The sequence below is a fragment of the Crinia signifera genome, chromosome 1 (assembly GCF_055691185.1).
Source record: "Crinia signifera chromosome 1, ASM5569118v1, whole genome shotgun sequence".
Taxonomy (NCBI): domain Eukaryota; kingdom Metazoa; phylum Chordata; class Amphibia; order Anura; family Myobatrachidae; genus Crinia; species Crinia signifera.
In genome coordinates this window covers 426295695-426316747 of record NC_139217.1, presented here as the reverse complement: position 1 = coordinate 426316747, position 21053 = coordinate 426295695, and the positions used below count along the sequence as shown (strand labels likewise).

General features: G+C 44.0%; 1 protein-coding gene across 1 annotated transcript in view; it reads right to left on the bottom strand.

Annotated features, from left to right (window-relative positions):
- Window positions 1-21053, bottom strand: part of ANKDD1B (ankyrin repeat and death domain containing 1B) — a 95121-nt gene that overhangs the window by 18947 nt on the left and 55121 nt on the right. The window contains exons 9-11 of the mRNA XM_083151610.1: window positions 3394-3492; window positions 2904-3002; window positions 1032-1130 (exon numbers count right to left, since the gene is read on the bottom strand). Coding sequence (XP_083007736.1) covers window positions 1032-1130; window positions 2904-3002; window positions 3394-3492 — 297 coding nt within the window. The remainder of the gene's footprint in view (window positions 1-1031; window positions 1131-2903; window positions 3003-3393; window positions 3493-21053) is intronic.

The window sequence follows — 21053 nt, the reverse complement described above, 5'->3', positions numbered from 1 at the left end:
ACAATTCAACAATGAGCCAATAGGAAGAGTTTCATTCACTCATGACTATTTCCTCTGCTAGTCTTGTGGTATAAAATATACGCTCGCGCTCCTCCATCTAATAGCAGATGTTTCATTGTAGAAAACAAGAAAAAAAAAAACTGAAATTTTTTTTGGTTCTCTCTACACATTTGTGTTCTAGGCATGTTCTCTGTATGATTACTATGTGAAAATATAAGAGTGGTATAACTTGCAGGCGGTTGGGATGCTGACGGTCAGCATGACGAAATTGAAATCCCCCTCGCTGGTACTCAGACAGGGGGGGTGAGCACAAAAATACCCCTTGTGGGCTCAGTGGCTTGCAGCTTCTTTTTTCCCTCTATGGGGGTCGCGGACCCTCACGAGGGAGAATAGCCCATGCTAGTTGGGATCCCGACTGACGGGCAGTTGAACAGTTGGGATTTCGACATCAGTATACTGTCGCAACTGTCAGACAGTCATCTGGCAACCGAAAATATAACCCTCATGTTGCGTCTGTCACCATCAGTGTGCGACCAGTCTCTGAACCTGTAACCTGTATGCAGTGGCTGCTGTTTTTGTCCATACCAAGTCCGCTGTGCTTCATATACAGAACACAGATATACAAGTGTTGCAAATCAAATGAATCAGCACAGTCACTCAGTGTGTCCTAGTTGAATCACACTACAACAATTTTCTGTGTGAAAGGAACTTGGTGCTAGCAGAGGTGCATGAGTCCTCCGGTTGGCTCACTCACGCCAGGCATCTCATGCTGCATGATGTATTGAGGCCAGATGTATGAGGAGAATACAATGTGAGAGACTCCCAGACATTTTGAGGCTAGTAAGCATCAATGGCTATGCCAAAGCCAACCATACATAAAGAGTGTGCTGGGTGCTCTGTATTGTAAACTGTGTAGACGTAGATTGTGAAAATGATGGTAAAAGGGAATGACTGCATCCTCACTGACAAAACCATGTACTAGACTCAGCCACCCCGCTCCGTCCTTTACACACTTATTATTATAAAGTCACCTTATCTGCAATCGTGAAGTCACAGCCGGCTTTAAGAAATTTTTCCACCATATCCACGTTCTTTAGTTCAGCTGCTAGATGCAGGGGGGTCTGTCCTCTCTATAATGCATACATACAGATGAGGGAAGTGTTAGTGTTTATATCATCAGAACAATACATTTTTTATAAAACAAGTGTCGCTGGCACCCTGGGTTTATTCAGTGATTAAGAATCTAGTCACCTGACAGCCTCATATACAGGATCATACAAGTGGCATTTGGCATTGAGTGGGCGAACATAGAATAATAACAATTGGTACCCATCGGGTCGCATCGTTATACCACTAATTAAGGTATACAATGGGACCCAATGGGACCCGATTTCAGGGATTTTAAAAGCCGACTATACAATTTTTATATTGCGTCGCATGCCATTATAATGCATGCGATGTGATGCGACGCGATCATAGCCGATTTGCCATTGTACACCCACCCTGATGGCTGATTGCTATGTTAAATGCACCCCCATTGTTAACGCCACCCCACTATCAACGCCAACCCGAAGCGTGGCGAGCGGCGGCGGTACGCGTCCTCTGACCTTTTCATATCCCCACTATCCACGTCGGCGTGGAGTTGATTTTATATAGTGTGGCAAGGGCAGCGAGTCACCGAGCCCGAAACATGGCGAGAGCAGCGAGCCAACGAGGGGCCGCGGAATACATGTGAAGTAATCCGCGTCCCCTTGTTGGGCTCCCTACGCTCGCCACACTATTTAAAATCAACTCCACGCCGACGTGGACAGTGGGCGTATGAAAAAGGTCAGAGGACGCGTACCGCCGCTTTAACAATGGGGGGGGGGGGGGGGGCATTTAACATATTAATCAGCCATCAGGGTGGCTGTACAATAAAAAAGCGGGTCGCATCGCACGCGATATGATTGCATGTGATGCGATACGACCAATTTTTGGTCGTACAATGCCCTACGATGGAAATCGTGGGCGCCGTGATAATACACAAGTACCAAACCATTTAAAATAAAACATTAGTAACATAACATTGAACATTATACTGTTAAGAAATCACAGGAACTGTACCCTACAACGGTAGCATTTAAAATATGACATGTTTCCATAAATGCAGTAAATGACCCAAACGTGCGGAATGCAATTGTTTATTATGTCAGCAGACACTAGATGGTACAGTATCCTAAGGAACAATTCAATTGTTGCTTCTTTCGGGCGAGAACAGCTGATGCCGCCATTTTAGATTGCAGCCCCCAGAGGTCTCACCGGCTTGATTCGGTTTCATAATAGTCAAATGTATTATGATAAGTAACAGTAATTCATGTTCATCATTTCATTACACTAGCTGCAATTATATGCATTTTCGATACCATTCAGTCATTAGTGAATGTCATGACCGTGTTGATGTTCTAGATTGTGTTAATTAGCCGTCAATTAATTGCACACGGCTCGACTTTCATACACAACTATATTCTTGTGTTACATAGCCACTAGTGAATCCTGACACAGCCTGATTACAAGAACCTGACAGCATATTATTTTGTTTTTTAATATATCACTATTTTTTTTTATCTGTGACCAGGATCTTGCCACGACAAGCACACTTCACTTTAGACACGAGATTGGGCATACATCTGTGAACTGGGTTGACCCTTTCACACCAAGCCAATACACATGTTGTCCTTGCAATAGCCTGGGAGATAGATTGATAGATAGATAGATAGATAGATAAATAGATAGATAGATACTATATCAAACATGTTATATTACCAAAACAAACTATTAATAAAGGTAAAATATAAGACATTGGTTTTAATTTAAATAAATGAATTTCCTACCAATAAAGAAGACGGTTATATTTGTTAACTTACCACATTGGTGGCATTGATATCATATCCCGTCTCTAGAAACACATCCACCACATCCATGTGATCACCAAGGATGGCCAAATGGATAGGAGAGTTCCTATCCTGAAATGAACAAAGGTTACATTAAAGTCAACACATTCTAACCTGTATTATTGTGCCTAATTATTCTTAATGATAATAACAAGTTATTGTTGTTATTATTATTTGTATATTTTATTTATAAGGCACAACGTGTATACATGTATACACATACATATATTTAAATAAGGTGCTGTGCGTGGGGGGGGGGGGGGGGGGCGGGCGCATCAATAGTTATCTTGTCTCTGAGCAACTAGGACAAACTTACGCCATTGGCTAGATGTGCAGGTAGCCATCTCTTATCATTGGTCACTAATATAAAGTCACAAGACCAATTTTAAAACAAAAGCAATGTGACATTTCACATAGTTGGGGAATTACAATGTAATAATCATTAGAGCTGCTATTTACTTACATTGGGATTTGGTGTCCAGTCAATGTCGTTCTTAATGAGGAACTTGACCAGGGATAAGTGACCCTTCTCTGCTGCTATATGTAATGGAGTGTACCATTCCTGAAAGTCAAATATATTGTAGATAACAGAATTGATATTTTAATTAAGCAAGATTAAATGACACTAATGAAAGTAGAACCATACAAACCACAAAGTAAAGTTATTGTACAAAACTGGGCTATTAAAAAAATATCGTAAAATAAATGTTTAATTATTATCACATGAACATTTTGTATTAGAATAAAAGGGTTATTAGGCTAGGTTCAATTGACACAGAATAAAGCTGGGATGAGGAAAATCAATCCAGTGGTTGGGATCAGTGAATGCAAAACCACGAAGGAGGGAACGGGATGTGAGAAATGGGGAGGAGAGGCCATAAGCAGAGCTAAGTGTGCAGGAGGGAGTGGTAGGTGTAGGGGGAAGGAGTGCTGTGTAGGGTTGAGGGGAATCCGAGTTTGATTTCTGTACTAGATAGATAGATAGATAGATAGATAGAGAGAGAGATAGATAGATAGATAGATAGATAGATAGATAGATAGATAGATAGATAGAATTCCTTTATTCGTCTCACAATGGAGAAATTTACAATTGTTACAGCAAGGTTCAAGTACAGATAAGGGTGAAAATAGCAATAAGATAAGAAGTCCAAACAATATAAATCTAGAATCTAAGAACATGTAGGTCTCTACAGACCATGACAGTTGTACATTCTGATTGCAGCAGGTAGAAAAGACCTGCGGTACCTCTCCGTTATAGCTATAATGGGGTTTTGGTTTGTGATCACATGACTCACCAGACAATGGATATGAGTCAGACTTGATGGCTCATATGCAAATTTGCCGGTAACTGCCCTGTGCAAAACTTGCTATTCACTATTCACTGCAAATCTATACGCAATTCATTGACCATCTAATGAGTTTTCCAGTCTGTGCAAGTGAGACAACCCAAACTTTAAGACTCACAGATTTACCCTGTTATACAACATCCAAAAAAGGATGGACCAACTAAAGTTAGATAAGTCAAGGACAGTTCTGGCAATTCAATTGTTTTCCCCACACTGGGCACTAGGGAGGTGCGACATGGAGAAATTCAATTGTTGCTTTGTTTAAAAGTACGTTAGCTGCGGGGACTTTAGAGGCCCAAAACTGTAATTTAGATGGATTTAGACATTTTATGAGTCTAAGCCCTGTTAAGGGGGGACATGCGCTATATGCATGAGCACCCAAATACAATTAAATAGTAAAAAAAAATTGAGAAACTAAATATCTCTTTTGGACTGGAAAAATAGATAATCAAATCCAATTGAATTACTACTATTTACTCGTTGTTCAAAAATTCTTAGCACACCATGTTATAGCCAAAATTATCTTTTGGTAACAAGTTTAGTTTGTTATATATTGTAGAATCAGTCATGGAAGCTGGGGAATTCAAATAACTGCAATCATTTTTATTGATGCACAAAGCTGATTTTTTTCATCTTCAGTATTTTGCTATTTTTTTTTCCGGAATATCCAATTAGCCCCCTGCTTTTTGCGCCTGAAAAATATCAATATATGTTTTCCCTTACGGATTGTCGAAAACTGGCTTTTTATCAGGCAATCAAAAATTCCCAATAAAAGTTGTTGGTGGACCCATTTCAGGATGAATTGGATAGCACTGGGGAATCAATTAGCCTTTAAACATAATACAGAATTATTTGCTTCAATAAGGGCCCTTGCTTCATAATAAAAATAAAAAATATTTGTGGTTTTCTTTTTTCAAAACTTTCATAGTCCAGTATAAAATTAACAATATAATAAAAAATGTTTACTGAGAAATCCTTTAATTATATTTGAAGTACAATTAAATGAGAAGTGTTCCAACAAACCTAGCAGCGCTTCTCATTTCTAGAGTGATATCCAGGGGTAGATACAGAAAAAACAAGGGGGAAACCATGATAGGGGAAGAGGTGTAGGCAACATGTCTATTTGCAGGCAGTGGGTGATAGAGAATGTGACAGAAAGAGGCATTGGCGGCACCAGAGAGAGAATGACAGAGAATAGGTGATAGAGAGAGAGGCAGTGGGTGGCACCAGGGAGAGAATGACAGGGAATAGGTGATGGAGAGAGGTAGGGGATGGCACCAAGGAGAGAATGACAGGGAATAGGTGATGGAGAGAGAGGCAGTGGGTGGCACCAAGGAGAGAATGACAGAGAATAGGTGATGGAGAGAGAGGCAGTGGGTGGCACCAGGGAGAGAATGACAGGGAATAGGTGATGGAGAGAGGTAGGGGATGGCACCAAGGAGAGAATGACAGGGAATAGGTGATGGAGAGAGAGGCAGTGGGTGGCACCAAGGAGAGAATGACAGGGAATAGGTGATGGAGAGAGAGGCAGTGGGTGGCACCAGGGAGAGAATGACAGGGAATAGGTGATGGAGAGAGGTAGTGGATAGCACCAGGGAGGGAATGACAGGTATTAGGTGATGGACAGAGAGGCAGTGGGTGGCACCAGGAAGAGAATGACAGGGAATAGGTGATAGAGAGAGAGGCAGTGGGCGGCACAGGGAGAGAATGACAGGGAATAGGTGATCAGGGCCCTTATTCAGATCGGAACGGTACGGCCCGCGTGCGGCCGTACCGCCGATGTTTTTGGTCTGCACATGCGCAGAGGTGAATCTGCGCATGTGCAGCCCCCTTCGCTGCAGACGGATTTCGTCCGCCGCAAAGGGGGCGGATAGGGGCGTGAGAGGCATCATGCCCTCATTTCCCTATGTGTACGCCCCGCGTTTCATTGGCGTTCCCATGCAAACGCGGGGCGTATGCATGGTAATGAGGGCATGACGCCACTCATGGGGGCGGAAAGCTGACGTCGCCGGATGTCAGCTTTCAGCCCCCATACAAGCTACCACACGGACAATTGTCCGTGTGGTCTTAGCTTGCGGGAGCTGCCGCGGCGTGCGGACCTGCCTTCGATGGTCGACGACCATCGAATGCAGGGGGCAGCTCCCACCATGGTGGAGGCGTAGCCTCCACCATTTTAATGCGGATCGCCAGCCGTCCGTGTACGGACGGCCGTGGCGATCCGTAGGGTGGGCGGGGATTGGTTTGTGCGGCCGGAGCCCCGTGTGCGGCTCTGGCCGCACCAACCAGAATAAGGGCCAAAGAGAGAGAGGCAGTGGGCGGCATCAGAGAGAGAATGACATGGAATAGGTGATGGAGAGAGGCAGTGGGTGGCACCAGGGAGAGAATGACAGGGAATAGATGATGGAGAGAGGTAGTTGATGTCACCAGGGAGGGAATGACAGGGAATAGGTGATGGACAGAGAGGCAGTAGGTGGCACAGGTAGAGAATGATAGGGAATAGGTGATGGAGAGAGAGACAGTGGGTGGCACCAGGGAGAGAATGACAGGGAATAGGTGGTAGAGAGAAGTAGTGGGTGGCACCAGGGAGAGAATGACAGGGAATAGGTGATGGAGAGAGAGAGGCAGTAGATGGCACCAGGGAGAGAATGACAGGGAATAGGTGATAGAGAGAGTGGCAGTGGGTGGCACCAGGGAGAGAATGACAGAGAATAGGTGAAGGAGAGAGGCAGTAGGTGGCACCAGGGAGAGAATGACATGGAATAGGTGATGGAGAGAGAGAGGCAGTGGGTGGCACCAGGGAGAGAATGACAGGGAATAGGTGATGGAGAGAGAGGCAGTGGGTGGCACCAGGGAGAGAATGACAGGGAATAGGTGATGGAGAGAGAGGCAGTGGGTGGCACCAGGGAGAGAATGACAGGGAATAGGTGATAGAAAAAGAGGCAGTGGGTGACACCAGGGAGAGAATGACAGAGAATAGGTGATGGAGAGAGGCAGTGGGTGGCACCAGGGAGAGAACGACAGGGAATAGGTGATGGAGAGAGAGAGAGAGGCAGTGGGTGGCACCAGGGAGAGAATGACAGGGAATAGGTGATGGAGAGAGAGAGGCAGTGGGTGGCACCAGGGAGAGAATGACAGGGAATAGGTGATGGAGAGAGAGGCAGTGGGTGGCACCAGGGAGAGAATGACAGGGAATAGGTGATGGAGAGAGGTAGTGGATAGCACCAGGGAGGGAATGACAGGTATTAGGTGATGGACAGAGAGGCAGTGGGTGGCACCAGGGAGAGAATGACAGGCAATAGGTGATAGAAAAAGAGGCAGTGGGAGGCACCAGGGAGAGAATGACAGAGAATAGGTGATGGAGAGAGGCAGTGGGTGGCACCAGGGAGAGAATGACAGGGAATAGGTGATGGAAAGAGAGAGGCAGTGGGTGGCACCATGGAGAGAATGACAGGGAAAAGGTGATGGAGAGAGAGGCAGTGGGTGGCACCAGGGAGAGAATGACAGGGAATAGGTGATAGAAAAAGAGGCAGTGGGTGACACCAGGGAGAGAATGACAGAGAATAGGTGATGGAGAGAGGCAGTGGGTGGCACCAGGGAGAGAACGACAGGGAATAGGTGATGGAGAGAGAGAGAGAGGCAGTGGGTGGCACCAGGGAGAGAATGACAGGGAATAGGTGATGGAGAGAGAGAGGCAGTGGGTGGCACCAGGGAGAGAATGACAGGGAATAGGTGATGGAGAGAGAGGCAGTGGGTGGCACCAGGGAGAGAATGACAGGGAATAGGTGATAGAAAAAGAGACAGTGGGTGGCACCAGGGAGAGAATGACAGAGAATAGGTGATGGAGAGAGGCAGTGGGTGGCACCAGGGAGAGAACGACAGGGAATAGGTGATGGAGAGAGAGAGGCACTGGGTGGCACCAGGGAGAGAATGACAGGGAATAGGTGATGGAGAGAGAGGCAGTGGGTGGCACCAGGGAGAGAATGACAGGGAATAGGTGATAGAAAAGAGGCAGTGGGTGACACCAGGGAGAGAATGACAGAGAATAGGTGATGGAGAGAGGCAGTGGGTGGCACCAGGGAGAGAACGATAGGGAATAGGTGATGGAGAGAGAGAGAGGCAGTGGGTGGCACCAGGGAGAGAATGACAGGGAATAGGTGATGGAGAGAGAGAGGCAGTGGGTGGCACCAGGGAGAGAATGACAGGGAATAGGTGATGGAGAGAGAGGCAGTGGGTGGCACCAGGTAGAGAATGACAGGGAATAGGTGATAGAAAAAGAGGCAGTGGGTGGCACCAGGGAGAGAATGACAGAGAATAGGTGATGGAGAGAGGCAGTGGGTGGCACAGGGAGATAATGACAGGGATTAGGTGATTGAGAGAGAGGCAGTGGGTGGCACAGGGAGAGAATGACAGGGATTAGGTGATTGAGAGAGAGGCAGTGGGTGGCACCAGGGAGAGAATGACAGGGAATAGGTGATAGAAAAAGAGACAGTGGGTGGCACCAGGGAGAGAATGACAGAGAATAGGTGATGGAGAGAGGCAGTGGGTGGCACCAGGGAGAGAACGACAGGGAATAGGTGATGGAGAGAGAGAGGCACTGGGTGGCACCAGGGAGAGAATGACAGGGAATAGGTGATGGAGAGAGAGGCAGTGGGTGGCACCAGGGAGAGAATGACAGGGAATAGGTGATAGAAAAAGAGACAGTGGGTGGCACCAGGGAGAGAATGGCAGAGGATAGGTGATGAAGAGAGGCAGTGGGTGGCACCAGGGAGAGAACGACAGGGAATAGGTGATGGAGAGAGAGAGGCACTGGGTGGCACCAGGGAGAGAATGACAGGGAATAGGTGATGGAGAGAGAGGCAGTGGGTGGCACCAGGGAGAGAATGACAGGGAATAGGTGATAGAAAAAGAGGCAGTGGGTGACACCAGGGAGAGAATGACAGAGAATAGGTGATGGAGAGAGGCAGTGGGTGGCACCAGGGAGAGAACGACAGGGAATAGGTGATGGAGAGAGAGAGGCAGTGGGTGGCACCAGGGAGAGAATGACAGGGAATAGGTGATGGAGAGAGAGAGGCAGTGGGTGGCACCAGGGAGAGAATGACAGGGAATAGGTGATGGAGAGAGAGGCAGTGGGTGGCACCAGGGAGAGAATGACAGGGAATAGGTGATAGAGAGAGTGGCAGTGGGTGGCACCAGGGAGAGAATGACAGGCAATAGGTGATAGAAAAAGAGGCAGTGGGTGGCACCAGGGAGAGAATGACAGAGAATAGGTGATGGAGAGAGAGGCAGTGGGTGGCACCAGGGAGAAAATGACAGGGAATAGGTGATGGAGAGAGAGGCATTGGGTAAGTACTACTGTACATTACAATGTATGTAACTGGGCCCAGATCCCCGGCAGCAATGACAGCCTCAATCAAGGGAAGGTCAGGTTTGGAGTAACAGGCAGAGAAGCTGGGAGGAGAGGGGATCGTGGCCCCTCCTCTACCTCTGACCGGACAGTCACCGCATAGGCCCCTGTCACATGCTTCGGCTCCTGCCGGGCAGTGAAACCCTGCACGGACAAAAGCTGTGCCGTGCACAGTAGTTAATAATGGACACGATTGTGCCCATTCACACAGGACAGCCACAGCCCGCCGCCCGGTTGCAGCTGGCTGTCACCTCTGGAAGGGATGGCTGCAGGGCCGGTGCAAGGCGGTTTGGCACCCTAGGCAAAACTTCTAATAATGCCGCCCCCCCCCCCCCCCCCAATTTCGTTAGGAATATATATATATATATATATATATATATGTATATAGTGTTCATTCTAGCACCCGCTATATTTGAAAACCCATGCAGTTCATCTTCCCTGCTGGGGTGTCGCTGTCTGCTGTGGTGTTTCTAGCACAGGTCTGGTTTGCATATCAGTGCTGATATACAGACCACACTGTGCTAGAACCTCTACAGCAGACAGCGACACCCAGGCAGGGAAGAGGAACTGCATGGCTTTTCAAATATAGCGGGTGCTAGAATGAACACTATATATATATATATATATATATGGGCTGGTGCATCACTCAAAGCGACTGTAGATATTGTCCTGGCTGATACAATATTAAGAGCAACGTTTCAATGCCTTCGTTATGGCATTTTCATCAGGCCATAATAAAGGCATTGAAACGTTGCTCTTAATTTTGTATCAGCGTGGACATTATTTACAGTCGCCTGGAGTGCTGCATCAGCCCCCTCCTGTCTAGCATTGCTTCTGTGCGGGCACCCGGTGCACAGCAATGTACTTCAAAGGGGGAGCCAGATCACTGAGGACTATATTATATATATTTCCTTCTCACACCTGTACTCCAGCTCTGCACCCAGCAGTATCCCTTACACACATGTAAGCAGGCCCGGCCTGCACCATGCTCTTCCCTAACACGTTTCCCAGCCCTGCAACACACGTCCCCCAACTCTACACTTTACCCAACACACATGTTCCCCAGCCCTGCAACACACATGTTCCCCAGCCCTGCAACACACATGTTCCCCAGCCCTGCAACACACATGTTCCCCAGCCCTGCACTTTAACCAACCCACATGGGGATGTACTCCACTGTCATTCCTTTTAGTATGTCCCTACACAGGTCCCCCAGCCCTGCACTTCAACCAACACACACATGTAAAACCATCCCTACACTTCCCCCAACACACATGTAAAACCATCCCTGCACTTCCCCCAACACACATGTAAAACCATCCCTGCACTTCCCCCAACACACATGTAAAACCATCCCTGCACTTCCCCCAACACACATGTAAAACCATCCCTGCACTTCCCCCAACACACATGTAAAACCATCCCTGCACTTCCCCCAACACACATGTAAAACCATCCCTGCACTTCCCCCAACACACATGTAAAACCATCCCTGCACTTCTACCAACACACATGCTTTACTAAAACCATCCCTGCACTTCCCCCAACACAAATGTAAAACCATCCCTGCACCTCCCCTCCCTCAAATACAAGTATGTCCCAGGCCAGTCACCTTTTCTTTATGTTTGGATGATCTGGGCTGGCAACCATGCTGGCAGCAGTGGCAGGGTGAGGTCTCTTTAGGATCATCATCTTGTGCTGGAGGGGGCGGAGCTTAGACGATCTCTGTGTGAACGAAGAGCAGCAGCAGGAAGCAGCAGAACTAGAGCAGGGACACAAGCCTTGTGTTTGCCAGCTGCTGCTGGAAGCTGAGCCCAGCAATCACCCGCAGTACCTGCTCCCAGGACCGGGTAACAGGTTTCCGATGTACAAAATGTGCTGGGGGAAAGTGTCAGACTCTCCTACAACTCACGAAGTCCATTAAAATACTTAATTAACATGATCACAGTACTGGAGCGCCCTCTAGTGGCCAGCGCCCTAGGCAGCTGCCTAACTCTGCCTAGTGGTAGCTCCGGCCCTGGATGGCTGCCAGGCTGTGGCCATCCCCACCATTCTAAACTTTTGCGTGCGGCACGGCTTCTTGGCCGTGTGGAGTTTCGCCGGCTGGCAGGAGCCGGAGCGTGTGAAACAGCCCTTAAGAGTTTATTTCCAAAGATGGAAGTTCTATTTCAGAATGGATCTTGCTATTGGCATCCAATCAGATTCTACTTCTCCTAGAAGATAATAAATAGAATCTGATTGGTTGCCCATAGCAACATCCCATCTGAAATAGAACTCGCATCTTAGTAAATAAACCTATTGGGGTCCCATTTATTAATTAAAATAACACCAGCAGCATTTTTACGTTTTATAACCCATGCGATACGAATGAGTATGCAGCTAGTGTAATTCTGACCTCTGACAGGGGCATAACTAGACATTCATAGGCCCCATAGCAAAGTTTGTAATGGCCCCTATGTACCAACTAATGGTGATAAATGTATATAGAAAATATTATGGGTACAGTAAAGATGGGCCCCCTTCAGCTCTAGGCCCCATAGCTGCACCCCTTGCACCTATGGTAGTTACGCCTTTGCCTCTCCAGCACTGTCTCCCCACCCACAGCAGTGTCCTCTGGTCTACTGCTGGCAGCCTAACATTGCCAGCAACAGCAAAAAACAATAGGTTTGACAGATGGATAGCTGCGCCCGGGGCTGCTGCTGTGTGTAATTTCTGTGGGTCACCAAACTCCCACCAACAAAGTACAATACACAAGAAAATGAAAAAACACTTCAGCGCTGTCCCTAATTGATTCTGGAATGAACTTGCTTGATGACTTCCTGGTTTGACTGATGTCTTACGACACTGTCTGAACAGGATGAGGCCTCTTACTGACCTCTGTGGGGGTCCCTATATGCACATAAAGGTATCTTTTATGTGTTCCCCAGGATTGTCTCACTTCACTCCTCCTCTGACCTCGCACTCTCTTTCATAGACCCAATATAGATGTTACTGACCTTATATAAAGGCCCTATTTTCATATAAAGGTATCTTTAGTACAGGTTTAACGATCCTCTGATGACTTCCTTGTCACTTTAGACTCCCAACATTCACATCAACACGTCTCAAAGACCAACACTCACCTCTATATGAGGCCCTATAGGCACATAACGGTTTCTTTGGTCTTTTCAAGGTAAGGATATTCTCCACAACCAGCGTACTCCATAAAAAATTTATTCCATATGGTACAAAGTAAAAACAGACGATAAAAAATGTGTTAAAAAAACAAACACAAGAATGGTGAGACCTTAAAGTTCAAACTCTCCCTGTATCCGGAACAGGTTGAGCTGAATTTGCCAGATGTAAAATAGCACAAAAAAGTCTCACCATCAGCTGTGTCCCCTCCTTCACCAACGCGTTTCGGGCTCCAGGTTATAGCCCTTTTTCAAGGTGTGAGAGGTAAGTATACTGGGGTGGTTTATATACCTGTCCCCTTCATTACTATAAAATAGCAATACAAAAAACCTGGGCCGGAGCAGAAAATAACTGCCTCCTATAAGCCCTCCTAAACAACTAACTAATACATTTTCAGTTCCTGGCTACACTTCTAATATATCAATATACCTAATACACATGCTATCACATAATATAAGTAATGCAGCGCATACAGTATGGGGGAAATCCACCGCTTCCCTTCCGGGATTATAGTCCATGTTTCCTTTCTTTCTCAACAACTCCTCACACACCTGTGAGAGTTGCGTCGCGTCACTTCCGGTCCGGCGGAAGTGACTTCCGGTTACCGGATCGTGCGCAAACACCCGCTTCAGTGGTTCCACTTGTCACTATACAGCTCTCCTCCCTGTGCGTGCGTGAAACGCTTCCTCTATGCGCTTCCTCTGCAAGCACAGATGTCACATCCTTCTCCGTTTGTATATACAGCGGGGGCCATTTTGGATGTTCCATTTTCATAAGAATCAATGCTGTAAGCTATGTGTCCCCACTTCAGGGAACCATGATGTAGCCAAAAACGTAATTGCTCTCTCCATGGATTAATCCAGACATAGACAAACATAATAAAAAGCACACGTTAGTAAATTGCAATTTCATAAAAACATTTTCATAAAAAACACTTTACTTCAAAAGCCACATTTAACCCATTTGGTTCAATTGTCTTGTGAGAATAGATTTTTTTCATTTCAGCACAAGACAATCTTTTCTCCCTGTCATTGACTCTCCAGTGCTCCTTTATTACATTTACACCACAGAATGAAAATAAATGTTTAGTGTCGCAATTATGTATATTTTTAAAATGCAGAGACACATTATGGGTTTCAGTCCCCTTTTTAATATTTCTCACATGTTCTGCCATGCGGGTCTTCAACATTCTAGTGGTTTTACCAATGTATTGTTTGTGACAAGTACATTCAATTATATATATGCAGAATTTAGTGCTGCAGGTGATAAAATCATCGATGGTGTACCACTCATTTGTCTGCGTGGACTTATATTGATTAATCACCCTATTGTCACTTTTACACACCCTGCACATTGAGCAGGTCCCACACCGATAAAAACCTTTCGATTTTATAGGGTTCAGGGGGGATGGTGTATTAATGGCACTGGTGACCAGGAGATTCTTTAAGTTATTGGCTTTCCTGTAAATAAAATGGGGATTTTCGTCAACGAACTGCTTAAGGATGGGATCACTCTTAAGGATACCCCAATGTTTCCTGATGATTTTTTCAACCTGTTTGGATTGGCTGGTGAATTTGGTGATAAAATTCACCCCTCTATGTGCATTACTCCTTTCAGGTTGGGGGACCGCTGGTGTTGCCTTCACTACATTTTGTACTGATCCCCTACCCTTTTCTCTGGCTTTAGTAATGACATTCTCTTGGTAACCCTTATTTATAAATTGCTTTTCCAATTTATCTGCATGGACCTCATATATGTCCAGTTCCGTGCAATTTCTGCCAATCCTCTGGAACTGACCATTGGGTATGCTGCGCAACCAATTTATATGATGGTTGCTTGTGTAATTGATAAATGAGTTACAATCCGTAGTTTTCTCAAAATTGCGGGTTTTAACCTTACCATCCTCCACATAAATATATAAGTCGAGGAAATTAACATTTGTTTGACTTTTATCAAAAGTCAATTTTACATTGATATCATTACAATTCAAAACATCACAAAAATTACTTAAAGAAACATCGTCCCCATTCCAAATAAACAAAATGTCATCAATGTACCGCTTCCAGGACACCAGGCTGGCACCGAGCTGCATGTTGGTAAAAATGCTCTCCTCCTCCCACTTTGCCATAAATAAATTGGCATAGCTCGGTGCCAGCCTGGTGCCCATCGCGGTACCCGTTAGCTGCAAATAAAAATCCCCATCAAACCAAAAATAATTATTATTTAAAATGAGTGCTATACCCTCCAATATAAAATTTCTTTCATCTGTTGGAGTCCCTTCCTTGTTTAAGAAATGTTCTACGGCTTTTAAGCCTACTGTATGATCAATTATAGTGTACAGGGAGGTCACATCAGATGTGACCAAGGTGTACCCTGTTTGCCACTGAACACTATTGAGAACATCAAGGGTAGCTGGGGTGTCTTTGAGATAGGATGCAGTTTTTTGAACCAGTGGCTGCAGCAACGTGTCCAAATAGTGCGACAAATTTGAAAGCACTGAATTGGTGCCCGCTACAATCGGGCGACCTGGCGGATTTATCATACTTTTGTGTATTTTGGGGAGTATGTATACTACAGGTATGGAAGGTGTTTCAATCATAATATACTCCTTGGTTTTCTCCTCCAATACACCCTTCAGTGCATACATGTTGAGAAAGACCTCCAATTTTTTACTAATTGCCCCTGTAGGGTTGCCTCTTAATTTTTTATAGGTTTTATTGTCTAGCAACTGTCTATAAATTTCCTTATTGTAGTCCTCTGTATTTAAGACTACAATACTCCCCCCTTTGTCCGCCGGTTTTACTATAATTTGGTCGTTGTCTTTCAACGTTTTGATAGCATTCCTTTCACCTTTGGTTAAATTGAGGTTCTTAGGGGCCTTAATTTGCATTCTATCAAGATCGTCCCTTACTAATTTTTCAAAGGTCTCAACTAGATGTCCCCTTTTATGAGCGGGATAAAAAGTGGATTTTTTCCTGAAAATTGATACAGTATCGGTGAGAACTTCTGCACCATTATCTTGTATTTCCCCTGCTGAATTTTTTTCATCAAAGAACCGTTTTAGGGATAACTTCCTTACAAACTTTTGGAGGTCGACATACACCTCGAATTTGTCAATTTTGTTCGAGGGAGCAAATTTTAGACCCTTCTCTAGTAAGGAGCTCTCATCTTGTGTAAGCTGGTAATTACTCAGGTTAACAATTTTTGTTTTGTGATCCTCTACAGGAATAATATTAATTCCTTCATTATCAGCTTCTAGAGTGGTTTGGGTGGGACTTTTCTTTTTTGGTTTAGTCCTATGAATTCCCTTCCCTCTCTTACCCCTCTTTCTATACGTTTTGACCTTTTCTATCTGTACCTGGGGGTTGTCGGTCTCCGGTCTAAAAAATGCTGATCATTACCATTAACTTCATTAGGGCTGTTGGTTACTTCCCAAGATGATTTATTTTCCCTCCAATTATTGGTTTGTCTGTAATTGTTCCTCCTCCACCGTTTTTCTTTTGGTCTTTCCCATCTGTTCTCTTCCCACCTGTCATGGTCTCTCTCATCTCTATCCCTAGATGGCAAAAATTCTGTTTGCTTGGGTCTAGGTGTGTTTCCATGGACATTAAGTGGTTTTTTTCTTAATCCATAATTGAACACTTTTTTAGGGATATTAGTGGGGGGGGGGGGGTTCACTGTTTTCATTACTTTTAACTGTATCAATTTTGGGTAAACGTTTTTCTTTATTGGTTAAGTTGTGTTGGTTCCCTTTTTTATAATCATCCTTATCCCTCCAGAATTTTTTCTTTTTCTTAGCCATAATATCCCTCTCATTCCTTTCTATTTTAACAGTTTGCAGCTAACGGGTACCGCGATGGGCACCAGGCTGGCACCGAGCTATGCCAATTTATTTATGGCAAAGTGGGAGGAGGAGAGCATTTTTACCAACATGCAGCTCGGTGCCAGCCTGGTGTCCTGGAAGCGGTACATTGATGACATTTTGTTTATTTGGAATGGGGACGATGTTTCTTTAAGTAATTTTTGTGATGTTTTGAATTGTAATGATATCAATGTAAAATTGACTTTTGATAAAAGTCAAACAAATGTTAATTTCCTCGACTTATATATTTATGTGGAGGATGGTAAGGTTAAAACCCGCAATTTTGAGAAAACTACGGATTGTAACTCATTTATCAATTACACAAGCAACCATCATATAAATTGGTTGCGCAGCATACCCAATGGTCAGTTCCAGAGGATTGGCAGAAATTGCACGGAACTGGACATATATGAGGTCCATGCAGATAAATTGGAAAAGCAATTTATAAATAAGGGTTACCAAGAGAATGTCATTACTAAAGCCAGAGAAAAGGGTAGGGGATCAGTACAAAATGTAGTAAAGGCAACACCAGCGGTCCCCCAACCTGAAAGGAGTAATGCACATAGAGGGGTGAATTTTATCACCAAATTCACCAGCCAATCCAAACAGGTTGAAAAAATCATCAGGAAACATTGGGGTATCCTTAAGAGTGATCCCATCCTTAAGCAGTTCGTTGACGAAAATCCCCATTTTATTTACAGGAAAGCCAATAACTTAAAGAATCTCCTGGTCACCAGTGCCATTAATACACCATCCCCCCTGAACCCTATAAAATCGAAAGGTTTTTATCGGTGTGGGACCTGCTCAATGTGCAGGGTGTGTAAAAGTGACAATAGGGTGATTAATCAATATAAGTCCACGCAGACAAATGAGTGGTACACCATCGATGATTTTATCACCTGCAGCACTAAATTCTGCATATATATAATTGAATGTACTTGTCACAAACAATACATTGGTAAAACCACTAGAATGTTGAAGACCCGCATGGCAGAACATGTGAGAAATATTAAAAAGGGGACTGAAACCCATAATGTGTCTCTGCATTTTAAAAATATACATAATTGCGACACTAAACATTTATTTTCATTCTGTGGTGTAAATGTAATAAAGGAGCACTGGAGAGTCAATGACAGGGAGAAAAGATTGTCTTGTGCTGAAATGAAAAAAATCTATTCTCACAAGACAATTGAACCAAATGGGTTAAATGTGGCTTTTGAAGTAAAGTGTTTTTTATGAAAATGTTTTTATGAAATTGCAATTTACTAACGTGTGCTTTTTATTATGTTTGTCTATGTCTGGATTAATCCATGGAGAGAGCAATTACGTTTTTGGCTACATCATGGTTCCCTGAAATGGGGACACATAGCTTACAGCATTGATTCTTATGAAAATGGAACATCCAAAATGGCCCCCGCTGTATATACAAACGGAGAAGGATGTGACATCTGTGCTTGCAGAGGAAGCGCATAGAGGAAGCGTTTCACGCACGCACAGGGAGGAGAGCTGTATAGTGACAAGTGGAACCACTGAAGCGGGTGTTTGCGCACGATCCGGTAACCGGAAGTCACTTCCGCCGGACCGGAAGTGACGCGACGCAACTCTCACAGGTGTGTGAGGAGTTGTTGAGAAAGAAAGGAAACATGGACTATAATCCCGGAAGGTAAGCGGTGGATTTCCCCCATACTGTATGCGCTGCATTACTTATATTATGTGATAGCATGTGTATTAGGTATATTGATATATTAGAAGTGTAGCCAGGAACTGAAAATGTATTAGTTAGTTGTTTAGGAGGGCTTATAGGAGGCAGTTATTTTCTGCTCCGGCCCAGGTTTTTTGTATTGCTATTTTATAGTAATGAAGGGGACAGGTATATAAACCACCCCAGTATACTTACCTCTCACACCTTGAAAAAGGGCTATAACCTGGAGCCCGAAACGCGTTGGTGAAGGAGGGGACACAGCTGATGGTGAGACTTTTTTGTGCTATTTTACATCTGGCAAATTCAGCTCAACCTGTTCCGGATACAGGGAGAGTTTGAACTTTAAGGTCTCACCATTCTTGTGTTTGTTTTTTAACACATTTTTTATCGTCTGTTTTTACTTTGTACCATATGGAATACATTTTTTATGGAGTACGCTGGTTGTGGAGAATATCCTTACCTTGAAAAGACCAAAGAAACCGTTATGTGCCTATAGGGCCTCATATAGAGGTGAGTGTTGGTCTTTGAGACGTGTTGATGTGAATGTTGGGAGTCTAAAGTGACAAGGAAGTCATCAGAGGATCGTTAAACCTGTACTAAAGATACCTTTATATGAAAATAGGGCCTTTATATAAGGTCAGTAACATCTATATTGGGTCTATGAAAGAGAGTGCGAGGTCAGAGGAGGAGTGAAGTGAGACAATCCTGGGGAACACATAAAAGATACCTTTATGTGCATATAGGGACCCCCACAGAGGTCAGTAAGAGGCCTCATCCTGTTCAGACAGTGTCGTAAGACATCAGTCAAACCAGGAAGTCATCAAGCAAGTTCATTCCAGAATCAATTAGGGACAGCGCTGAAGTGTTTTTTCATTTTCTTGTGTATTGTACTTTGTTGGTGGGAGTTTGGTGACCCACAGAAATTACACACAGCAGCAGCCCCGGGCGCAGCTATCCATCTGTCGAACCTATTGTTTTTTGCTGTACTATTCTATCACTAAAAGACAGAGGGACGGTTTGCGACCATTCTTCTATAAAATCATGTTTGCCCATAGGGGACGTCGCAATATATATGCGAAGGAGACTTTCTTGAGAGAAAGTAATGATGAAGTAGTGTGTACTACTGATGAGGATTTAGAGACGGCTATGCTTAAATTAGAGAAAGCATTAATACGGGAGGGAAAAATATGGTGGGAACTCACTACTCTAGAAACCTACTGTGCTGAAAAAATTGTCCCCCGTGGTTTGAGGTTGGAGAAAATCCCTTCCTTTGGTAATGAGTCTAAAGAGTTTATGGACTCTTGGTTCAAAATTCTTGATGACTGTTCCATAAAATTAATGCAATTAATTATAACCCAAAAAAAAGAGGAGTTGGAAAAGATAGAAGGGGAAATAGCCGTATATAAATCATTGGTGGAACCCTATGCAAAATCTAAAGAATATAAGGATTTAGAAGAAGCCGTAACTGTTAAAATAGAAAGGAATGAGAGGGATATTATGGCTAAGAAAAAGAAAAAATTCTGGAGGGATAAGGATGATTATAAAAAAGGGAACCAACACAACTTAACCAATAAAGAAAAACGTTTACCCAAAATTGATACAGTTAAAAGTAATGAAAACAGTGAAACCCCCCCCCCACTAATATCCCTAAAAAAGTGTTCAATTATGGATTAAGAAAAAAACCACTTAATGTCCATGGAAACACACCTAGACCCAAGCAAACAGAATTTTTGCCATCTAGGGATAGAGATGAGAGAGACCATGACAGGTGGGAAGAGAACAGATGGGAAAGACCAAAAGAAAAACGGTGGAGGAGGAACAATTACAGACAAACCAATAATTGGAGGGAAAATAAATCATCTTGGGAAGTAACCAACAGCCCTAATGAAGTTAATGGTAATGATCAGCATTTTTTAGACCGGAGACCGACAACCCCCAGGTACAGATAGAAAAGGTCAAAACGTATAGAAAGAGGGGTAAGAGAGGGAAGGGAATTCATAGGACTAAACCAAAAAAGAAAAGTCCCACCCAAACCACTCTAGAAGCTGATAATGAAGGAATTAATATTATTCCTGTAGAGGATCACAAAACAAAAATTGTTAACCTGAGTAATTACCAGCTTACACAAGATGAGAGCTCCTTACTAGAGAAGGGTCTAAAATTTGCTCCCTCGAATAAAATTGACAAATTCGAGGTGTATGTCGACCTCCAAAAGTTTGTAAGGAAGTTATCCCTAAAACGGTTCTTTGATGAAAAAAATTTAGCAGGGGAAATACAAGATAATGGTGCAGAAGTTCTCACCGATACTGTATCAATTTTCAGGAAAAAATCCACTTTTTATCCCGCTCATAAAAGGGGACATCTAGTTGAGACCTTTGAAAAATTAGTAAGGGACGATCTTGATAGAATGCAAATTAAGGCCCCTAAGAACCTCAATTTAACCAAAGGTGAAAGGAATGCTATCAAAACGTTGAAAGACAACGACCAAATTATAGTAAAACCGGCGGACAAAGGGGGGAGTATTGTAGTCTTAAATACAGAGGACTACAATAAGGAAATTTATAGACAGTTGCTAGACAATAAAACCTATAAAAAATTAAGAGGCAACCCTACAGGGGCAATTAGTAAAAAATTG